The sequence below is a fragment of the Somniosus microcephalus genome, chromosome 21 (assembly GCF_052327205.1).
Source record: "Somniosus microcephalus isolate GS21.2 chromosome 21, FLI_Smic_1.0, whole genome shotgun sequence".
NCBI lineage: Eukaryota > Metazoa > Chordata > Chondrichthyes > Squaliformes > Somniosidae > Somniosus > Somniosus microcephalus.
In genome coordinates this window covers 50465053-50488745 of record NC_141007.1, presented here as the reverse complement: position 1 = coordinate 50488745, position 23693 = coordinate 50465053, and the positions used below count along the sequence as shown (strand labels likewise).

Sequence of the window (23693 nt, the reverse complement as noted above, 5' to 3'; positions counted from 1 at the left end):
TGTGGTGTGGCCCTGTAAGGGACATGTTTACTACTGATTGAAGCACATGTGCATATTCATTTGAGATAAGAATCCCTATTTTCAGGAGGTACCTCACATATTAGTACAGGGAAAAATATGCCACCATTGCTGGCATTTTTTGAGTTTACAAGAAGCCCTTGGACTTGCTTTTTAATACCTGTAGATATTAGAACAGTCAACACCCACACCATTCCATCAGAAGAAAAACTTTAACAAAACGTGACTTACCGCTAACAGCCAGGTTGTTGTTCTCCGAAACCTCAAATCTATTGGATGCTGGCATCAGCCGCACTTCAAGCTGTACAGAGCCTTGTGAAGTACAAGATTTAAAAAAATATCAGGAGTGGTATTCACAATGAACGATCTGTTAATTCTTTTAACTGTTTAAGAATTAAAATACCAATAATTTTAGTTAAAAAAATTGGAGTGTACAAAACAGGATTTCTTTTTTTGCTAGGAATTAACAAAAAGGATCTCACCCAGTATAAATAAGTTACAAATCAATTACAGGAAACTCTCTTTTTACCGGCACCTGAATAACCAGAAATCTCTCTTAACCGGCAAAATTCAGGAGTAGGTTCAGGTAAGTTTTACTTCATATTAGTGGCCGTGTAACCGGGGTTCCTGGATCTGTGGCCGTGTAACCGGGGTTTCTGCACCTGTTGCCATGCAACAGGGATGCCTGGATCTGTGGCCGTGTACGGGGCTCTCGTACCTTAGTAAGTATACCTCTCTGTAATCCAGACTTTTTGATCAACCGGCACCACGTCGGTCCCGGATTTAAAAAAAAAAAGTTTCCTGGAGTTTTTTTTTTTTTTTTTTAAACTGGTGTACTGTATATAGTTAATGCTTTGTGTTATTATAGAAATAAAACAATGCTTTGTGTTATTACAGAAATAAAACAAAACAGTCACAGAAACATCTCCAGTTGCTCTCTTGACTCTTTCTTCACTTATCTCTCTCCCAGCAGTACAGGTAGATGAAGATAACAATATGCAACTGTTCAAACAGCTCTAAAGGTGCAATGCTATAGAACTGTTGGCGGTTGGGGGCGGGAGTGGGAGAGGACATTAAAAGCTTTGTACCAGAAACATTCACTTGTTGCCATTAGCAATGTCCACATTTCACAGAATAGAATAGAAATTTACAGCACAGAAGGAGGCCATTCGGCCCATCGTGTCTGCGCCGGCTGAGGAAGAGCTATCCAGCCTAATCCCACTTTCCAGCTCTTGGTCCGTAGCCTTGTAGGTTACAGCACTTCATGTGCATATCCAAGTACTTTTTAAATGTGATGAGGGTCTCTGCCTCTACCACCCTTTCAGGCAGGGAGTTCATGACACCCCCGCCAGCCTCTGGGTGAAAAAGGTTCCCCTCAACTCCTTCTACCAATTACTTTAAATCTATGCCCCCTGGTTTTTGACCTCTCAGCTAAGGGAAATAGGTCCTTCCTATCCACTCTGTCGTGTTGCACAACCAACAAGAATTTTTTTAATTAAAAAAAAAGTAAAGAAAAAAACAACTGGATGCAGGAAAAACAATGCCAATTGCATTTTTCTAAAGTCTTGGAAGCCTAGATTAGCATTTCCACTTTTGAACAGAACACCAGTCAAAAGAATTAGCATTTCATATTTTAAGATGTACTCGCAAGATTTGCCATAAATTTGAAATTCAATGTTTTTCTATTTTGTTCCTCAATAGTGCGGCTGTTTGTGCTGTTGTTCCAATTCTGTTGTAAATTAGAATAAAAATGCATGGAATGTCCTGGCAGCTGAGACTTAAGAGCCTTCATTCTTTAATTTATGATGACCATCATCCCAATTAAACGGACAGAGTTCGAACGCGGCCTCATGCAGTCGGCGCGCGAGACCTTCATCCAGAGGACTGAATACGAACACATCTAAAACTACATGGCGATGACATTTTAAACCCGGTACCTGTTTTCGGTAGGATTGTTGCCCCGTGTATTGTAACATCTTCAAATATTACTGGGGTCTGCTCCATAACAGCTCCAATCAATCGTAACAGAGCTCGCCAGGCCAGAACTAGGTAACCGGTGGCTGGATACAGTACTCTCCCATCAATACAGTGATCGACTATATAACTGTCAGGAGATTCAGGGTTCATATCTGAGGAGGAGGGCACAAATCAACAATAAACAAGATATCAAAACAGATAAGAATATCCAGCTATAGACATTAAATTATCTGAATCAGTTTTATTTTCCAGATGTTACATGTTTTAAAAAGATCTGCAAATATCTGAAAGTTGAAAAGAGAAAACAAAATGCGTTTAACAGTCATCATCGGTACAGTGCAATGCAGGCGATTTATTGCATTTATTATCTAGCAGGTTTCTGACTGCGCAACAACTCACCAATATTAAACACAATGGCAGATCCCAAACCTCCAGAACCCGAGGAAAAGTCCTCCGTCTTGGGTACGTCCCAGGTCTGGCTGTGGTCCCACATGATGCAGGGGGAAATTAAGGTGGTTCCAGCAGGGATGGGATACTTTACCGGTGGGTACAATTTGTTGGAGTCCAGGTTCGCTCTATTATTTCAAAACAGCACATAAATATTTAATGATTTCATGCCATTTTAGAGATGTCTGTTGCTGTGCAATCTCACTAATTTAAGATCTCGTCACACCTACTCAGAGAACCAGTTTAAGCAGCATCCGTCAGTAAGCAGCAGCAATTTGCTGGGAACAGAATTGCTCTTTCCAAGGGTCAGCCCCGGACTGATTCCCCCGCGCTTTTATGGAAAGTAAAGACGGGTACAGGTTTAGTCATTTTAAAAGCAAAACTTGAACTGAATATTGCAAGCTTGTATTAATCGGGAGGCGCTATTTTGAGGTGCTCAAAGGCCTGGATTTCTGGCTTCAGCACCCTTGGTGCACACCAGGAATGCATATTAGAAAAATCTGCACTCCTAGCCCAGGATATTAAAATCAACAGACGGAAAATCACGGGCTGGCGCATGCAATGTCCCGAAATGTACTCCTGGCATGCACCCAGAATACACAAGTGGAAAATCCGAGCCACATTATCCTACCATTAAAAAATCTAACCCCCAGCCAGTTCTTAATTTCCACATCACCACTTGTAGTATGACGTGGAATAAGACTTTGAGCAAGTCCTCAGCTAGGTCCTTTAAATGTTTGCCAAACATAAATGGAATTACTGTCGTTTTAACAGCACACTACTTTTGGATCACTGTACTTCCTTCTCCTATGATGCGAAATGGAACTCCCACATGTCCTCCACTGAGGGAGTTGCCTCCAAGAAATCGGATTTCCTTTCTCGTGCTAAACATTTATTTTACCTTCAACAATTCTCAACCTGCTACAAAGCCCAAATTCATCCAAGACTGAAATACTGTTCCTATAACTGGGTAGGCTCGAACACCTTGCTCAGCTGCAGCCCCCTCTTCACCATTTTTGTCTATCGGTTTCATAAATAATATTTACTTCACTGAATTTTCCTCTCTTGTTCCTCCACATCACCAAATGCACCCTACATCCTTCCCTGCTATACATCTTCACTGTATCAAAATCAGGAATCATCATATAATTTCCAACTCTTTCCAAGCACCCCAAAGCTGTAGATTTCCTTACTCCCCCTCCCCTTTTATAGCCAGCCGTGAATCTACTTACCCACCCCATCCCCATGTTCAGCTGTGGAGTTCCTTACCCTAGTCATGGTTAGCTGTAGCCTTAAAACTAGGATGTACCTCCTTGTAGGCATGTTGCAATGCTGCCCTTTATCATCCTACCATCCACAGGGTTTTAAAGCCCACATTAGGCATCATCTAACCACTACCTCTGGATTTACTTTGCCTTTTTTCAGCCTTCATGCTGTCCTGCGCCAAAGATCTTGACCCTTCACCCCATTTGACCTCCATTTTGCCCACCACAATTAGGAGCTGGTTGTTTTGAAAACGATCCAGCAGGTGGAGCGGCACGCTGTCACAGGAAGTTCAAGTGGCGAGACAGGAAACACAGTCAGTAATGGAGCTGCATTAATGGCAATCGCGAAACATGCAGCCCACTCTGTCCTATTGACAAAACTGAAAGAAGCTGCAGAGTGGCAAATGTCGCCTCCCACCCTCTCTTCAAGACTCGCTATTCAATAAATGCCAGTGCAATGTACAGGCAGCAGCAGAAATTCCAGGCTTCTTAATGTGGCTTGTGAGCAGCAAGTCATGCTTATAATTTACATTTGTTCACACACAAATTTCAAATCTCTTTCCCCTAAAAAGATAAATCACTTACCCACTTGTGTAGATTTTGCCAATGTGCATTAAGAAATACTCCAGGTTATTGCTGTGCCCTCGCTTCATCAGCGGTAAAATAAGACAGGATTGTTTCAAACTTCGTTTCAGAATAGCCTGAAGTAAAGAGCAAAATGCGCATCAGGAGTTGCCTTCACAATCTTGAACCTTTTACACTGAAGCTCATGTTCAGCAATGACAAGTAACGTCCTATAATTCCCGGTTCCCCACTATCTAAAAGTGAACAATCCCGTTATTTTTCACACCTGTTTTTGAACTTGTCCTCAAAGTGTCAATAATTTGAAAAGTAAGTAGTCCACTGAGAGTTTAAAGACTAACTGTAATAAATTAGAGGAATTAACCAGTTTAGGTGCCAATATGGTTTTAGTGCCTGGATTCTCCCTCATGTCCTGGAAAAGGCAACCACTCCGACTCAGGCTTTGTGGCACAGTGTCAAAACCTACAGGTCTTTGTGGCTATTAGAAAAACAGCTTTAAATTAATACTTAATCACGTGAAACTACAGTGAATACATCAGGCACTAAAATTGTCAAGTGCAGATGTGCATAACTGATACAGGGAAACAAAACTACAATATTCTGTGACAACATAGATGCATTCTCTATAATAAACATTTTCCTTGTTACCAAGCACTTTAATGCTCATAGAACCATAATATGCTTTGAAACAACCTTGTATTAAGTGAAACTCTCTCATCTCTTACACTTTAAAGGTGAGCGCACACTCCAACACAGTGGGGCCTGCCACAAAGTCAACTGTACATGCAGTCTGAAGTAAAAGAGAAAGGCAGATACCTGAAGCAGGGCATGAGCAGAAATCTCCACCACAACAGCGTTATCTGGAATATGCTGCAGTCCTTCTTGGAACAGGACTGGGCACACCAGGTTGTTGACGTGATACTCAGCAGAGGAGAATTTAGCCAGATCACTGTCCCATTTGGACTCTGGGATTGATGTACTGATCCAGCGAGCAGAACGAGGTTTGGGAACAGTTATAACCTGTCAGGAAGGGAGGTAGTGGGGGGGGGGGGGGGGGGGGGGAAAGGAAGGTGGTGTGCAGAAGGAAAAATATGGTACAGAATCAGTACATAATACAATGGGCACTCAATTATCTAAAATTGTCAACAGGAAATATTTACAGGAAAATAATTTCTGAAGGATAACTTAAAATACACCTGGAAGAACCATTTGGCATAAGACTTTATATTTCATCACCAATTTTGAGAACCATATCGAAATGGCAGCATCAACTACATTCAACTCAATTTATTCTTGCTGATCCTAGTTCCATCTGAACTTACAAACTACATCAATACGTCTATAACTGTATGCATGTATTGTCATATTTATCCTAAATTGCCCTTAAGGCATATGATGTCCTTTAAACACAATGTGACAACCCAGCAGTACATTCTTCAAATATTTCATTACGTGCACTAAATAATTATCAACATACGTTGAAAATTGCCTTCTAGCTTGAGCTGCAAGCTTTACGTAGAATCTACAGCACAAAACAGGCCATTCAACCCAACTGGACTATTCTGCTGTTTAGACTCCAAACAAGCCTCCGCCTACTCTCATTACCTCTTCCCTCATATCCCTCTAGTCCCGAGTCCTTCGTGTATGCATCAAGCCTCCCCTTAAATGTGTCAATGCTCTTGGCTTTAACCACTCCATGGTCCATACACTCACCACTCTGCATAAAGAAAGTCCTCCCAAATTCTCATTTGATCTGCTAGTGTCCGTCTTATATTTATGCCCAATTTTTCTGGACTCAAGCAATTTCTCCCCGTCCACCCCAATCGAACCCCTTCATAATTTTAAAGACCACTGCCAGGTCTTTCCTTTTCCAAAGAGAACCGCAGCCTGCCTAATCTTCCCTAATAGTTGAATTCTCTCAATTCTGGTAGTATACCTTTACACATTTTCTCCAGTGCTTCAATATATTTTTTGTAGTATAGAGACCAGAACTCCAAGTGTGGTCTAACCAAGGTTTTGTATATATTTAAGATTACTGTCCTGTTTTTGTATTATGTTCCTCTAGAAAAGAACACCAGAACTATGTTTGCACTGTTTATGGCCTTATCAGCTTGCATTGCTACTTTTAGTTTTTTAAATTATTTATTCATTCACAGGATGTGGGCGTCGCAAGGGCAGGATTTATTGCCCATCCCTAATTGCCCTCGAGAAGGTGGTGGTGAGCTGCTTTAGTGGCTTGCTAGGCCATTTCAGAGGGCAGTTAAGAGTCAACCACATTGCTGTGGGTCTGGAGTCACATATAGGCCAGACCGGGGAAGGACGACAGATGTCCTTCCCTAAAAGGACATTAGTGAACCAGATGGGTTTCTACAACAATCCGATAGCTTTATTACTGATACTACCTTTTTCATTCCAGATTTATTTAATTAACTGCATTCATTTCACAAACTGCCATAGTGGGATTTGAATTTATATCTATCAAATTATTAGTCCAGGCCTCTGGATTACTAGTCCAGTAACATAACCACTGTGCTACCGTACCCATGCAATTCGTGTATCTTTATTCCCAGATCTCTTTGCTCTTCTACCCCATTTAGTACCTTACCTTGCAAGGAAAAAGTGGTCTCAGTTTATCTCCTACCAAAATGGACCACCTCACTTCACCACATTGAATTTCATAAGCCATTTTTCCACCCACTCTGTAAGCCTATTTATGTCTACCTGCACTTTAGTACAGTCTTCCACATCGTTATCTATAACCCTCAATTTGCAAATTTGGACACCATACCTCCAATTCTGGAGTCCAAGTCATTGATGTATATGGTAAACAACAGTGCTCCCTGCACAGATCCCTGCGGGACACCTCTTCCCACTTTGTCAGTCTGAGAAAATTCCTTTAACTTCTACCTTCTCTTTTTCTGTTTTGTAGCCATCCTTCAATCCCTTCTGCTACCTGGCCTCTGACTCCACATGCCCTGACCTATAGCGTAAGTATCTTATGTGGAACATTACTGAAGGCCTACTGAAAGTCTACATATACCACATCCACTGCATTGGCCTGGTCCAGTCTTTCCATTACTTCTTCAAAAGAATTATCCAACAAGGTTTATGGCCATACCTGCTGCAGTGCATTTAGAAGTGTTGGGGCAATGGAAGCCATGTAGTAAGAGTGGAACGCGACTCCTGCACTGCGAACTTCTTTTGCGAAGACTCCATCCTCCTTCAGTTTGGCCACAAATTTACCCACAGCTTCCTAACATGGAAACAAAATAGAATCATACAATTTATAGCATAGAAGGAGACCAAATTTATAGCATAGAAGGAGACCAAATTTATAGCATAGAAGGAGACCAATCAGCTTATTATGTCTGTTGCTTTTCAATTGGAGATATATATTCCAATGCGAATAGTTTGCCATTTCCAATTATCGTTTTATATTCTTCCTTTTCAAATATTTAATCGAATTCCTTTTTAAATTATGCTTCAATAGCCACATGTGCTAAAACATTTCGAGGTAGAGTTTCCACTTTGGGCACAGTCTGCGAAACGTTTTGAAAAGTGTTTTTTTCCCCCCTCAAGTTTATGCTCAAACTGATTTGCATAGCGCCAAAAGCAAAATCTGCCATGAAGCAGCGCAATCGGGCAGCGTTTCGAAAAAAAAATTTTTTTTTTTAAATTGCTTTAAGAGTGGTAACTTGGTAAAGTTTAAATAATACAGCTGAAAATGGGTGATCACAAAAAATAAGCATTTTAAATCAGAGTCAATCCACCACCTATGGAGTAACCCAATTTTAAAAGACTGAAAATGACTTAAAAACATATGCAGAACTATTTTTTAATTTAGATTGGGATACAGTAGTCAGTTCCTTAGTAAAAAATATTTTTAAAATCATTCAGCTTAGTGTCCTTGCGGTCAAAAGTTCCAGCTTAATTTTTGGAGCCTCCTCGAAGGTCTGCAAACAAGTGTCATTAGTGTAAACTCCCAATTAAGTGGGGGGGGGGGGGGGGCGGCCAGTTTGGTGGGTGAGGCCTACTTCCAGCGCGATGTTTTTAAAACTAGCGCAAAAGATCGCAAAAACCTGATTTGCACTGAACGCAATTTGCGCTCAAAATTACCCGATTTTTTAAAACTGATATCGGGCGAATTGCACTAAAAAAAAAAATCCAGTGCAATCGAATGGAAACTCTAGGCCTTCATGTTCTAATAATGCACGGTGAAAATTTTTTTTTAACATCCCTTTCATTCTTGTGTTAGGCCCAAGTCGATGCCTCCTTTCACCAACATACCAACTGGTGGAAATAAAAAATTCTCCATTTACCCACTCGAAATCTTTCAGAATTTTGAAAACCTCCATTAGATCCCCTTAACCGTCTCTGTTCCATTGAAAATAACACCAATTGTTCCAAGTCTTTCTTCAGAACTATAACCACTCATTCCTGGCATCATCCCAATTAATTGTCAATGTGCCCTTTTTATGGTTAACATCCTTCCTATAGTGGAGTATCCTCACTATTGTTCTGTTTCTTACCTGTGGCCCAGAGATGGTGACAGTATCCTCTGCATTGTGGCAAGCTGGGACCACCCCTTCTGGACACTGCTCCTTACACTCATTCCAGGTCAGCCCTGTCAGATATTGAAACATTACAATTATCAGTTATGTTTTCACAATAACTTAATTTAGTTACATGGTCCATCTTTCCATTCCTTGGATTGCCAATACTCAGATTGTGATCAGGCTTTTCCTATATACTAAATAGTGTGTTTTCATGTAAGCCCCATGGTCACTTTCCTATATGTTGGCCTGAATTGATCCATAACTGAACATGCATCAAGAACAGTATGTGAGCAATTAAAATGGCTTAAACAGCCAAATGCTGCAGAAATAGCACCTTTTCAGTTGTCCATATACTTATCAGCCTGCATTGCATTGTGACTGGGCCACCGCTTTGAATTCTGTAAAATACGAGGTGGCCATTTTGGAAGCAAGTACAATCCACAGCCTCCTAAACACAAAACTAATTCAGTAGTTTTGCAGCTTTCTTTGCAGGGTCCAATTCATCAACACCATTTTCCCAGCAGATTTTGGGAACTTGACTTCATAGAATTTCTTACAGGTACTAAATCTTCTTTTGAGCTGGGGTGATTTTTTGTGTGCATATCCAGCGCCTGGATATCAGTGTGAAGAATGGACACTTCCACTGTTGACACTCCAATATCAGTATCAGACACTTCCTAGTCAAGAATAACACGAAAATGGCCAAATCCAGGTTAAAGCTTCCACGGCCCAACAATAAGTCGGTACCTCGACTTCAGAAGAGCCTCCCCTACCCTATTAGTGTGATTAGATCACCCAATTTGTGCCAAATAATTATCAATTTTCCTGCGTCGGAATTCTATCTAATAGGAGCCGGTTCAAAAGTTCATTTCTTTTTGATTACTTCTACTTTTGTACTCAAGATGAGGGATGTTGGGATTGGAATATTTTCTACATCAGAATTCCAGTGAAAGCACCAACACTTCCAGGCCAGGTATAGCATGGTTACATGCAAACAAAAGCTCCCTCTACTTTACTTTAACAGTGGGTATCGCCTCCAGCCCTACAACCCTCCGAGATATCTGCACTCCTCCAATTCAGGCCTCTTGAGCATCCCTGATTATAATCGCTCCACCATTAGTAGCTGTGCCTTCAACTGCCAAGGCCCTAAGCTCTGGAATTCCTTCCCTAAACTTCTCTGCCACTCTACCTCTCTTTCCTCGTTTAAGACGCTGCTTAAAACCTACCTCTTTGACCAAGCTTTTGGTCACCTGCCCAAATATCTCCTTGCGTGGCTCGGTGTCAATTTTTTTTGATAATGCACCTGTGAAGCATCTTGGGACATTTTACTATGTTAAAGGCGCTATATAAATGCATGTTGTTGTTGTTATTGTGACTCAGTCCCAACCTCGAAGGAACACCTCCTTCTGCACACGTGATCATTTCCATGTTTCATGCCAGCTATCGTACGAGCTCTCTGAGGTAGACTGACAATTTAGCACCAATAAATGCTGAATTTGAGCAGTTTTTTTTGTTGCAATGTTCACCACGAACTGGATTGAAACCATCCAAACTCATTTGATGCAAGAGCTCTACAGCCAGCAGAGGAGATTTCATCCCCTCAGCCTGGGCTCGATTCATAGCAAAGTGTTCAAACTCATTTCAGATACAAACCCAACAGCCAAGAGCGATGGGACTAAATTTGAACCAGTCCTTGTTTCTGGTATAAAATGAACAGTAACACCATCCTTAAGCCTGAACACAAACTCTGCTCTGTTAAGAAAGTGGATTTGACATCTTGCCCGTGTCATTGTTTGAATAGGTTATTTTTCAACTACATCTCTCTCAGTTCGTTAGATCAGGTTGTCTCCTGTTCCCTTCCCTCCTGATGCTGTTGATACCTTGCTGGGGTCCAATTACATAGCTGCAGGTCACCCAGATGGTCGTGCTTGATGTGTACACCTTGACAGCAGTGTCAGCAGGCTTTTCACCTCAGAGGGAATCACAGCCAAGCCTGATCTTGTCCTTATCCAACATCTATGCTTGTGCTGTTCCAGTTGTGTCCACTGGACAGTGTTCAGGAGCAAGAACCCTGGCCAACTGTGCCCTTCCTAGCCCACTGATGCTGAAGCCATTTGCACCAATGCCCCAATTGAGAGCAGCGAATGGACAGTGGTCAACCAGAGACTTTGCTGGTCTATATGCTTCAGTTGCTCATTGGATGAACTTGCGGAACCATCAGGGGAATTCAACAGTTTTACTTTTGCAAGTTATGATGCGAGGTGTTCATCCAGTCACTTACCAACAGCAGCCATTGCCCCTAGTGGTAGTTTGGCCTCCTTGATGCATCTCCCTCTCCAGTAGGCTGCTAATATAACTTCTTCATGTGCCAGTGAGTCATCAGCATATCCACAGGCCAGCTCACCCACGGAGTGGCCAACAATACCATCTGGTTGCAGACCCATAGCCTTCAACATGTCTAATTGAGCGACCTGCAGCAAAAAGCAGAGTGGTAACGCAAAGCCAACTTACAGCATTTTTTTTGAAATTGTAAGATTTTTACAGTAACAGAGTGTTGCTTACCTGAATGGCAGCAAGTGCGACAAAGGAATGCACAGTATCATCCAAAATTGTCTCGTCAGTGCTCATAAGGAGTTCGGATACTTTCAATCCAATCTTTGCTAGTGCTTTGTCAGAACGCAGAATGGATTCACGAAATATGTCCAATTTCATCAGAGTACGACCCATTCCAACCCACTGAGCTCCCATGCCTGGGGGAACAATAGCACATCAGTAGGAATATCATCTCAGTAGTACCCAATTAATAAAAAAATACAAGACTATTCATATCTTCTGATTGGTGCCAAGGCACGGAGGAAAAAAAGGTACTGGACCCTCACTGATTCAACAGAGCAGCTTGCTGACTAACTTTGTCGTTGATTATCTGCTGAGCAACATTCCTGCACCTGTATTGTATGCAACATCGTTACTCCGTCAGAGTCACTCCATCAAAAGTCAAAACCCCAAGTTTTTTCAATCACAATCCAAGGTTAAACAAACAGTGACCATACATTGTTAAAATGTCTTACTTATTCTCATCATTTCTAACAGCACCACCACGACTATCTCCTCTCTACTCATGGGAGGTTTTAAGGCACCAACCTGAACAAATGTACCAAAGTGGTCTTCCAGGAGACTGCACTTGCTGTACTTCTTTAGCATCCATTTCACTTCCGACCAGGCTGTAGCCGCGGTATGGCATTGCAGAAGCAGGGACTGTAGAAATATCATTAAGCATGCTCAAAAAATTGACATCATTGCTGTGTTGCCTGCTTTGTTCAATCAGAGTTTCAACGGCTTCAGGTGTTCGGCCACATACTTGGACTAAATGCGGCAAAGCCAGGGGCACTGAAGGACGGACTCTTTTTGCATTGGGACGCAGAATGACATGAACATTGGAACCTCCAAATCCAAAGGAGTTAACTCCCACGATTCCACCTTTCACTGGGATAGGTTCAGTTACTACTCGGATACATCCATTCTGCAGAGCTGGAACATCAGGATTGGGGGTTTTGTAGTGAATATTGGGAGCCCATAAGCCATGTTCCAGAGATAGTATAACCTGACATGGGAGAAAGGAAGCAAGACTTCCATTAAAATTAATCTCAAGGTTAAGAATCTCCTAATATGTAGATAGATCAATAGTTGTTGATCTGTAGTTTTCATAGAAAAATCCGATCCCTAAAACACCTGAAAAACCCTGGAAAAATGACAAACCCATGAACTAAACAAAAGTTGACTTATTCAGTCACCATTAAATAGTAGCGCTGCTGATTATTTCACGGAAATGATTCAAATTCATTTTTTCCAGGAACCACAATTCAAATAATTTCTCATGCTATTGTTTGCACAGTACTATATACAGGAAGCCATACATTTACTGCAAAAATGGCTTTCCGTACAAATCTCAATTAAAAAGACACATCCTATAAGGTGTCTTCCCAATAATGAACTGAATTCGAAACAGATGGAGAATAACACATCGTTGAATTGAATTTATTTTGTATTATTTCCCCTTCCTATTTTTCAGGCCCTCTCTTCCCAGGCCTCCGCCAGTGACTGATGTTACTGCTAGCTTACGCTCTCTCCCCGAGGAGTAGCCACTATCCTCTGCCCAGCACCTCCCCAAAATGGCAGAGCGGAGATTGGGAAGTTACCATGTGGTACAAACATGTGTGCAATCACTCCATGGTGCAGTGTGTTGCAGATTCAGTGAGTTGTGCGATCATGCTACTGTGCAACTCTTACTTATTCAAGTTCATATTTTTTTAAACCTTTTCTCAAGTTAAATAAAAGTTCCAACGCCACTCCTGCTTCTCCCCAACACATTTCTCTTTTTACATATACCAGGTTGAGCATCCAAAATCTGGAGTTCCGGAATCCGGGACGATTGGTGGCAGGGTCGTCTGGAATCTGTAAAATGTTCCAGAATCCGGACACCCTGTCAAACCGCAACCTGGGCCCAGGCATTTCCAGACTCAGAACGTGCTCCTGGTGTCCGGAAACGCCCAAGCCCAGGTTGCGATATTTCCGGACTTTGGACATCAGAAACACGTTCCGAAGTCCGGAAAAACACGGAAACTGGCTCGGTCCCGAGGTTGCCGGATTCGGGACGCTCAACCTGTACACACATCCACAACTTTGAGTCTATATTATTTTTGTTTTCTAAGAAATCTGAACCAATCTTTCCACTCAAGTGCAGAGAAATTTTCCGCGCCGATTACAAAATAAACTTTGTCATATAAACAGAAACATTCCAAAGTTCATAAACCTTATCGCCTTTAAATGGATAAATAAAATGAATGTTTCATAGAATATCTTACAGTGCCCTCTTCTGAAATTTCAATGCTCCCAGAGAACTAGATGGTTCTTGTTTTCAAGTATATTTATCCATACAGCCCACAAATTATAAAAATGCTCATTTTCCAGCTGCTAATGTATAGAACATTAGTTTCCACCCACCTCAACTAATCAAAGGGTAAAAAGATAGGTGACTTGCCTTCGCTAAAGCAGCCAATCCTGATGCAGGTTCTGGGTGGCCCATGTTTGATTTTGTTGATCCCAATAATAATGGCTTGCGATCAAATTGGCAGAAGACATTCACAATTCCATTCAATTCCTGTGGGTCACCAACCTGTAGAAACAAAATTGAACATTTAACAGCCATTAGTTAGATACATGCCTGCACTTGGGTTCCCTTTATTATGGCCTGCTACTTCTTAAACCCACCTACCCTTTGAGCTTTGCAGACAAGTGATGGCAAGCCCAGTACCTGGCCTTCTTTTTGATGGCTGCTGAAGTTGAAGGAGTACTGTATGAGAGAAGTGCAAGAAGGGTTGCCCTCTGCACCGGTTTGCCATCCCATAGATCAGCACTGCAGTGTGCCTGCAAGAAGACACCGCCAGATTTAGGGCTGCAGCTGATTGCGATTGCCCAAGGTAGCTGCTGGTGTCCTTAGAGCAAATCGCATAGATCAACATCTGCTCCTCAACTGACCCAGGCCCCGAGAAGGTAGTTTCCCACAATCACACCCAAGGTATCTTTGCTGCTGATGGGTTGAGATGCTATTGAATGCTCTCCAGATGTGTTCTAGATCCACTCCATTTTCTGTCCCTACCTGATTACCGCCCAAAAATTGGCAGAACACTACAGGAAATTTGGGCTATGAAGTCATGCCATTGCGTTGGGCAATACAAAGATGGCTCAATGGACAGACCTTGGTTCCTGTGCCATGTGCTTCAACATATTCCACGTCAGCTGGCGAGACACCTGCTTCCTCATATACCGCTTTTATTAACTTTTGCTGCATTTCTCCAGAAGGGAACGTTACACCTGCAGGCGGAAACCATAGTAACAAAAGTCTCATTACAATAGAGTAAAACTGTTCAACCATAATGTGTTATTGTGGATCTGTACCACTTCACATCCATTAAACGCTCAACAACATGATACTCTATAAATAGAATCCATTACACTCTCGACAACACGATACCCTATAAACACACCTGTGAGCTATGGCTTGCAAAAAAAAAAATCCCTTTTTTTGTTTTCTTCCCACCTTTCCTGGACCTGAACGCTTGCCTTATAATACCTGATGACTTTGACTAGAGAAAGTAGGATGATAAAGCTAACCACCCCAGCCCGCCCCACCTCATCTCATAAGGAGATGGTGGGACAATGAAAAACAATTTTGCAAGCAGAATCAAAATCTGCTGTTTATGTCCCCATTTCTCCACTCCACATAGGGAGCTGATCAGAGTGCACATGGTAGATTGGATTTGCTCTCCTGTTGACCCTAGCAGCTAATGTATCTTCTCATCTGGAAGCAAGACAAGATTGTCAACACTTTTGAGGGACCCCATTAGTAATTCAACATAATCCTCAAGGTCCCTGTCCATCATTTTCAGCTGCTAATCTGTTATCCCAGGCCTGTGTCAAAGATTTGTATAGGAACAATTTTAGTAAAGGGGAAATTGTACTCCTTGAAAAAACACTCAGTAAATTTCAGTACTCTCGAGGGGTCTCCTTTGTTGAAATGTTCCCACTTTACAGTTTTACTGCAATTCATCAATAAAAGACATTACCTCTGTAGGAATCAAAGTCCACTTTATTTGGACATAGAATAAAAGGTTCAAAGTAAATCAAGATTAAGATTCATGAAATTCTCCAACACAAATTTATTTTTGGGTCATAATTTTTCATCGCCAAAAACAAACTGCATTATCTCCTTTTTCAATCACAAAAACAGTTAAACCATGGACAGAAGAATGCTGCTGCTTGGCACAGTTGGGATGATACTTCAACTACTACAGATATGTTGGACTGTTTATATAATAATGCTCAACTGCAAAGGCATATGAGTAACAGTACATAGGCAAGGAAAGGCATGCATTAACACCAGGTCACATGACCTGTTGTTGAATATAGAAATTATCTGTTCAGTGAAAACAGGTACTTGACTATTAAAATATATTCTAGTGGGATTTCTGACACTGTTTTCATGAATGTGTTTACAAAGCTATATAGAACACACATATTTATCTACTGCATCACTGCCTTAAAGGGCTTCAGAGATGATCCTCACTCAACTAATTAGACCTATTTTTATATTATTATTTGAAGGGCTTTATAATCCTTTAACGTCATACATGTAAGCTGCTCTTCCTCCTCCCCCACCCCCTCAGTTAGAAATATGCTTTAAGTTGGCAAGACATAAAATATATTACAGGCATTATAATACAGCACACACCAAACAAAGTTTGTAACATAGCTAGAATTGTTTTTAAACTACAAAAAAAGTCTGTTTTCTTTTTCTAGAATTGACGTATACTAGGTAGTTTTTTTTTTAAATAAAAAGGAAAATTATTTCAATGCAAAGTTTAGAGGACTGAGCTGTTCTGAGCACTCAGTGCAAATGTGACTGATCTGAACTTTTGTTCCCCGAATTGATTACGCGATAAAATGTTAAACTCTCATCACACCTTGTTCTTTATAACCATCAGTGTTGGTTCTTGCATTAACTACTGTAGCATAAACTCGTTTGGCCGCTGATCTCTTGGTCACAAGAACAGCCACAGCTGCTTCAGACCGACAATATCCATCACCTAAAAATATAAACAAATACAACTTCAGATATTTTGGGAGGAGTGCTCTTCAGGAGAAAACTGACAAAAGAAAACTATTCTTTATGGTTAATGGTTTGCCAAAATAATAAATGAGAACCATAAAGACAAGCAATAATGTAGAATGTTAAAGGATTCAGCAAATTCAATACAATTAGAATGAATGGCTAAAAAACTGAAAATAGCTCTTGGGAGGGTCACCATATACAGTTAGACTATCCTTTATCCGAAAACCTCGGGACCAGCCGTGTTTCGGTTTTCGGAAAATTTCGGATTTCGGAAGGTATTTTATAAGACTGGGAAATTTGGCGGGGGTGGGTCGGCGGGGGTGTTGGGGGTGGGGGTCGGCGGGAGTCGGGGTCGGCAGGGGTCCGCGGGGGGGGGGGGTCGGGGTCAGCGGGGGGGGGTCAGCGGGGGGTCGTCAGCGGGGGTCGTGCGCCACTCTGGTCATGTCGTGCGCACGACTTACGCTGAACGAAAAAACCTTCGGTTTTTAGAGGGTTTCGGTTTTCGGAAGTTCGGATAAAAGGTAGTCTACCTGTACTGGTAGAAGCTAAGGTCACGCCCTAAACTGTCTTAAATGGAAATGTCTCTACAACTGTCCCATTTCAGTTCCCCCTCGGTATTCAGAAAACAACAAGTGAAGAATCGCAACTTTAAAGTTCTGGAGAGGAAATCAATTAATAGCTTGTTCGTGTACAAGAAACATTTAAAATAAGATATTTAAATTTAACAGTTTATAACATATGCCAGGCCCTCAGTGAAAAAGAAAAATCTCATTGAAATATATCAATGTTTTCATTCTCCTACCTGAAGCATCAAAGGACTTGCATGCTCCATCAGGACTGAGCATACCCAGTTTCATAAATTGTACTGATGTATTGGGTTTTAGCAGGAGGTTGACTCCTCCTACAATGGCAGCATCACACTGACCATGCCGAATTGCCTGGAAGGCATTTTCCAGTGCATGCAAGCTGGATGAGCAGGCAGTATCGATGGAACAGCTGGGACCTAAAATCCAGATGAAAAAGACAGTTATTTGTAGAATTCCTCCAACAGTGGTAAGTAACATTCGCGCCACACAAGTGCCTGGCAATGACCATCTCCAACAAGAGAAAGTCTAACCACTGCCCATTGACAAGTTAATGGCATCACCATCACCAAATCCCCCACCATCAACATCCTGGAGGTCACCATTCACCAGAAACTTAACTGGACCAGCCACATAAATACTGTGGCTACAAGAGCAGGTCAGAGGCTGGGTATTCTGCAGCAGGTAACTCACCTCTTGACTCCCTAAAGCCTTTCCACTATCTACAAGGCACAAGTAAGGAGTGCGCTGGAATACTCGCCACTTGCCTGGATGAGTGTAGCTCCAACAAAACTTAAAAAGCTCAACACCATCCAGGACAAAGTAGCCTGCTTGATTGGCACCTTATCAACCACCTTAAACATTAACTGCCTCCACCACGGACGCATCATGGCTGCCGTTGACTTCAGTGTGTACCATCTACAAGATGCACGGCAGCAACTCGTCAAGACTTCTTCACTAGCACCTCCCAAACCCGCGACCTCTACCACCTAGAAGGACAAGGGCAGCAGGTGCATGGGAACACCACCACCTCCAAGTTCCCCTCCAAGTCACACACCATCCTGACTTAGAAGTATATCGCCGATCCTTCATCATCTCTGGGTCAAAATCCTGGAACTCCCTCCCCAACAGCACTATGGGAGTACCTTCACCACACGGACTGCAGCGGTTCAAGAAGGTGGCTCACTACCACCATCTTCGAGGGCAATTGGGGATGGGTAATAAATGCTGGCCTTGCCAGCGATGCTCATATCCCAGGAACGAATAAAAAATAGTCTGCGAGTGGAGGTGGGAAGAAGTGTCTAGTCATGGTGCTCCGGCAACACGGTGTGGGGCAAACTTAATGACCAGCTGGTCTTTTCCTGCTCATCAAAGACCCTGTACACAACTAATGGCAGCCATGGATGTGAAACACAATGATAAAATAATTTATACCAAATAACATTTACTATGAATCATATTTTTAATTGAAGATTCCTCACCTTTCAAATCAAAGAAGTACGATATCCTGTTGGCAAACATGGCGTGTTGACAGCCAACCATGCTGTAGCCGACCAGCTCTTCTGGGTCCCTACTAAAGGCTTCAGCTGCCTCAGAGCCACTCACACCAATCCAAACCCCAGTATTGGTACCTCGCAGAGTAGTAGGGTTTATTCCTAAAGAACAGACATAAAATAAACGGCCTCATTTCAAAGTCATAAAAATTGGGCTGATTCAAAGATGAAAAGAGGAAGCATACAGACGCAACTTGGAATAGCATCAAAAATACAATGTGACATGTCAAACTGCAGAAAGTATAACCCATGCAAGAAGGATGCGGCACCTTCCAAATAGGTTAGCTTCAGAGATTGAGAGAAGCTACTATTGAGAGAGTGAGACTTATGTTCCCTGAATCTGTCTCTCACTGCAAAAGCAGGACGTAACAGTGTTATATAATTGTCACACTTTTGGCAACTATTGCGGGGGGGGTTCTTAGTGACATATTAGGCAGTCAAACCAAGTGGCATGAAGAAAGAAGGATACAATGAGGAGGCATGAGGGGTATGTAAAACTTATTAATCACCCGGCTGAAGAACAAAAAACGGATTCATTAATAATTGCTAATATACTCTTATTATTTCCTTCCCATTTTCTAATACTTCAGAACCTTTTCTTTGCATGTTTATTACAGGACATATTAGAGGCTTAGATGAAGGGACCGAGTGTAATGTATCCAAGTTTGCTGATGATACAAAGCTAGGTGGGAAAGTAAGCTGTGAGGAGGACACAAAGAGCCTGCAAAGGGATATAGACATGTTAAATGAGTGGGCAATAAGGTGGCAAAAGGAGTATAATATGGGGAAATGTGAGGTTATTCACTTTGGTAGGAAGAATAGAAAAACAGAATTATTTTTTAAATGGTTTTAAATGACACAAAACTTGGAAGTATAGTGAAGATGACACAAAACTTGGAAGTGCAGGAAACTTTGGTTTATCCGGAGGTTGTATGTCCGGAAACCTCGATCTAACGGCAGAAATCAGCAGCCGTTTTGGTTAGTTTTTTTTCTTCTCCTAGCATTTTTTTTTAATATAAAAACAGTCAGGCTCTGGAAAGCGTCTCTGTAGCTTAGCAACAGCTTCAGAGACGCTTCCAAGGTACGGGCCGAGTGTTTATAAGCTGTTGCTAAGCAACAGTGTTTGTTGTCAGATACGGAGATGAAAACCTCCGTATCCTTCAACATTAGCGCTGGTCTATCCGGAAGTTTTGATAGATTGGCAGCAGCTCGGTCCCGTCGGTGCCGGATATCGCGAAGTTTCCTGTATAGAGAACAGTGAGGAGGATAGTGATAGACTTCAAGAGGATGTAGACATGCTGGTGGAATGGGTGGACACGTGGCAGATGAAATTTAATGCAGAAAAGTGCAAAGTGATACATTTTGGTAGGAAGAATGAGGAGAGGCAATATAAACTAAAGGGTACAATTCTAAAGGGGGTGTATGAACAGAGGGACCTAGGGGTATATGAGCACAAATCGTTGAAGGTGGTAGGGCAGGTTGAGAAAGCAGTTAAAAAAGCATACGGGATCCTGGGCTTCATAAATAGAGGCATAGAGTACAAAAGCAAGGAAATTATAATGAACCTTTATAAAACACTGGTTTGGCCTCAACTGGTGGATTGTGTCCAATTCTGGGCACCGCACTTTAGAAAGGATGTGAAGGCCTTAGAGAGGATGCAGAAAACATTTACAAGAATGATTCCAGAGATGAGGGACTTCAGTTACATGGATAGACTAGAGAAGCTGAAGTTGTTACCCTTAGAGCAGAGAAGGTTGGGAGGAGATATGATAGAGGTGTTCAAAATCATGAGGGGTTTGGACAGAGTAGATAGAGAGAAACTGTTCCCATTGGCGGAAGGGTCGAGAACCAGAGGACACAGATTTAAGGTGATTGGCAGAAGAACCAAAGGCGACATGAGGAAAAACTTTTTTTACGCAGCGAGTGATTAGGATCTGGAATGCATTGCCAGAAAGGGTGGTGGAGGCAGATTCAATCATGGCTTTAAAAAGGGAATTGGATAAGTACCTGAAGGAAAAGAAAATTGCAGGGCTATGGGGAAAGGGCGGGGGAGTTGGACTAGCTGAAGTGCTCATGGTCTCGATGGGCTGAATGGCCTCCTTCTGTGCTGTAACCATTCCATGATTCTATGTTAGAAACTATTAAATGTCGGTGTTCAGAGAGATTGAGGGGGTCCTCATACAGGAAACACAGAGTTAGCATGCAAGTACAACAAGCAATTAGGAAGACAAATGGCATTTTGGCCTTTATTGCAAGGGGGTTGGAGTACAAGAGGAAGGAAGTCTTGCTACAGCGCTTTGGTGAGACCACACCTGGAGTAATGTGCAAAATTTTCATCTCCTTATCGGAGGAAGGATATGCTTGCCTTAGAGGTGGTGCAATGAAGGTTCGCTAAATTGATTCCTGGGATGAGAGGGTTGTCCTATGAGGAGAAATTGAGTAGATTGGGCCTATACTCTCTGGAGTTTAGAAGAATGAGAGGTGATCTCATTGAAACATAAGATTCTGAGGGGGATTGACAGGGTAGATGCTGAGAAGTTGTTTCCCCTGGCTGGAGAGTCTAGAACTAGGGGCATAATCTCAGGATAAGAGATTGGCCATTTAAAGCCTGAGATGAGGAGGAATTTCTTCACTCAGAGGGTTGCAAATTTTTGGAATTCTCTACCCCAAAGGGTGGTGGATGCTGAATTGTTGACTATATCCAAGGCGGAGGTAGATAGATTTTTAGACTCTAGGGGAATCAAGGAATTTGGAGATCGGGTGGGAAAGTGGAGTTGAGGTTGATGATCAGCCATGATCTTACTGAATGGCGGAGCAGGCTCGAGGGGTCATATTGGCCGACTCCTGCTCCTAATTCTTATGTCCTTATGTTCTTGCATATGGTGACCAAAAGCCACAGCGATGGGGTCAGATTTCTCAAGAGATTTAACTCCTGTGGAGGCTTGGAGAACATGAACTTTTTCTGTGGTGCTAAGCTTAAAGGCTTCACAGGGATTAATACAGGAACCAATGACAGTACTTCAGCAGGCGATAGTTAACTCTATATCGGAGTCTTTGCAAACAAAAAGACACCGTTTCAAGCAATAACATTGTCTGAGAGTGAGTTCAAAGCGATGTGCGAAGCTCCAACCCTAGAATTCTCTACAGAATTTCTAGACTGAACACAGGCAACCTTGCCGTGACATTTTCACTTATTAGCATGAGGGTAGGATGGTCTGAGTCATGCTATTTTCCACAAATTCCATTAATGCCACCCTGCTAAACTAATGGGAAGCCCGAGTGTGGCATGATTAACCCGATCGCCTCATTTTTTTCCTCTCCCTTCTGAAAATTAACAAGAAACCGAACACAGGTGACAAGCCAGCTTCAGTCAAGGGAACCCATGACCTCTAGGCAAGAGTCAAATAATCAACCACATTACTTTCTGGGCTATAAATTTTACTAAGCCGTAAAAAAAATCTCCAAGAGAATCATAACAAAAAGAAAATGGGTAGGCATGCAACCAACCACCATTCATCCTTGAAGGCAGCTCTGTAGTACCAACAGATACACCTCAGGTGGATATTCTAGTCAACAAAGCTTTATTTTCTTTTTTAAATGGAACAGGATTTATTTTAATTGATATTAAATTACTGTCCAAATTGTGGACTGAAATATATATATGCAGAATTTCTACAACCCTAGAAAATATTTTCCAAAAAATAAGTTACAATGATTGTGCACACCTCCATCCACAATAGCTTCATATGCAGTCTCCATCATGATTCTGAGCTGGGGGTCCATTGTGTGTGCTTGCTTGGGGTGGACACCAAAGAACGATGCATCAAACTTGCTGATATCCTTCAGCTTCCCACTTCTGGGAGGGAGCCCATATAGTCCTGGGGAGAAAATCCAAGTTAAATGTTAATTCCTCAACTTGTTTTAGATTTTTTTTTAAAAAGAGAAAAGTTCACTTACTACTTAATCTGTGCTGTTTTGTGGAGAAGGAGTGGGTAGGGAGCAAAGGTGCTAAGTGAAGGGTAGGCACCTCTTTAAGAGAAGGTAGGTAAAACCAATTCAAGCACTTATATCTACAGCAGAAAGAATTAGGAACAAATTGTCTGCCCATTCTCTCAGCTGATGAACTGTGCACAGGGAGATGCTAAAAATGGGGAGAATTTAGAATGTGCAAATTTATAATAATCTTTGCATTTATATTCAGCCTTATTCCATCAAAATATTTAATGCAGTGAATTACTTTTGAAGTGCAGTGGCTGTCATTATGTAGACAAATGTGACACCCATTCTGCTTCAGCAACATCACACAAACAGCAATGAAAGGAATGCAGAGTAAATCTCTTTTTGGTGCTATTGATTGAGGGAGCTATAGTGGTCAGGACACTGGGAAGAACTCCCTGCTCTCCTTCCAATTGTGCCATGGAATCTTTAGTGTCTACCTGAACCATCAGAACCAGCAGCCAAGACATTGGCTTAGTGTCTCTTTAAAAGACAGCACTTCCAGCAATGCACTGAAAATCTTGAAGAAGGCTCCAACCCACACCTTCTGGTCTGGAGGAAAAAGTGTTACCAGCAAAGTCAAGCCGATACACATTTTTCAGAATAACTAAAAACGCATTTATTTCTTCAAAACTGAGAAATATTTTCAGACCTTTATTCTTCAAAAAGCTTAAGGCTGCATTCGTACCACAACTGTAGCATTGTTGCAAAGCAGCTGCAGTATAAATCCAGAATAAGGGCCTGATCTGATTCTTGAACGAAGCAGAGCGAGATTCCTTCGTCCAGGAAATACGACTTCATTCCACACTTTCGTCTGGATTTTTTTTTCTTCCCTCCCACATGGCAGCTGTCCATCATTCTGCCAGCACCATTCACACTTCATCTTGAGCCATCCTTTGTTCCTTTACCTGTCCCATCACCACCTCCTCTGGCGTTCAATATCTCTCAATGTCTCTTAATCTCTCCTACTTTCTATCCTATCACTGACCTTCCCTTTTGTTCTTTCATCCCCTCCCCCTTTTCCCAGCCCCCAACTTGCTTTAAAA

The 23693-nt window shown here is 41.9% G+C and overlaps 1 protein-coding gene across 2 annotated transcripts in view; it reads right to left on the bottom strand.

Annotated features, from left to right (window-relative positions):
- The window catches only part of fasn (fatty acid synthase), a 92366-nt gene that overhangs the window by 52339 nt on the left and 16334 nt on the right, over positions 1 to 23693 (bottom strand). For both annotated transcript variants that reach the window (XM_085963589.1, XM_085963590.1), the window contains exons 3-18: positions 22377 to 22529; positions 18580 to 18753; positions 17317 to 17517; positions 16366 to 16488; positions 14601 to 14716; positions 13884 to 14018; positions 11987 to 12446; positions 11408 to 11595; positions 11127 to 11316; positions 8819 to 8913; positions 7408 to 7542; positions 5106 to 5309; positions 4293 to 4408; positions 2395 to 2570; positions 1956 to 2147; positions 250 to 330 (exon numbers count right to left, since the gene is read on the bottom strand). In XM_085963589.1, the coding sequence (XP_085819715.1) occupies positions 250 to 330; positions 1956 to 2147; positions 2395 to 2570; positions 4293 to 4408; positions 5106 to 5309; positions 7408 to 7542; positions 8819 to 8913; positions 11127 to 11316; positions 11408 to 11595; positions 11987 to 12446; positions 13884 to 14018; positions 14601 to 14716; positions 16366 to 16488; positions 17317 to 17517; positions 18580 to 18753; positions 22377 to 22529 (2739 nt within the window). The remainder of the gene's footprint in view (positions 1 to 249; positions 331 to 1955; positions 2148 to 2394; positions 2571 to 4292; positions 4409 to 5105; positions 5310 to 7407; positions 7543 to 8818; positions 8914 to 11126; positions 11317 to 11407; positions 11596 to 11986; positions 12447 to 13883; positions 14019 to 14600; positions 14717 to 16365; positions 16489 to 17316; positions 17518 to 18579; positions 18754 to 22376; positions 22530 to 23693) is intronic.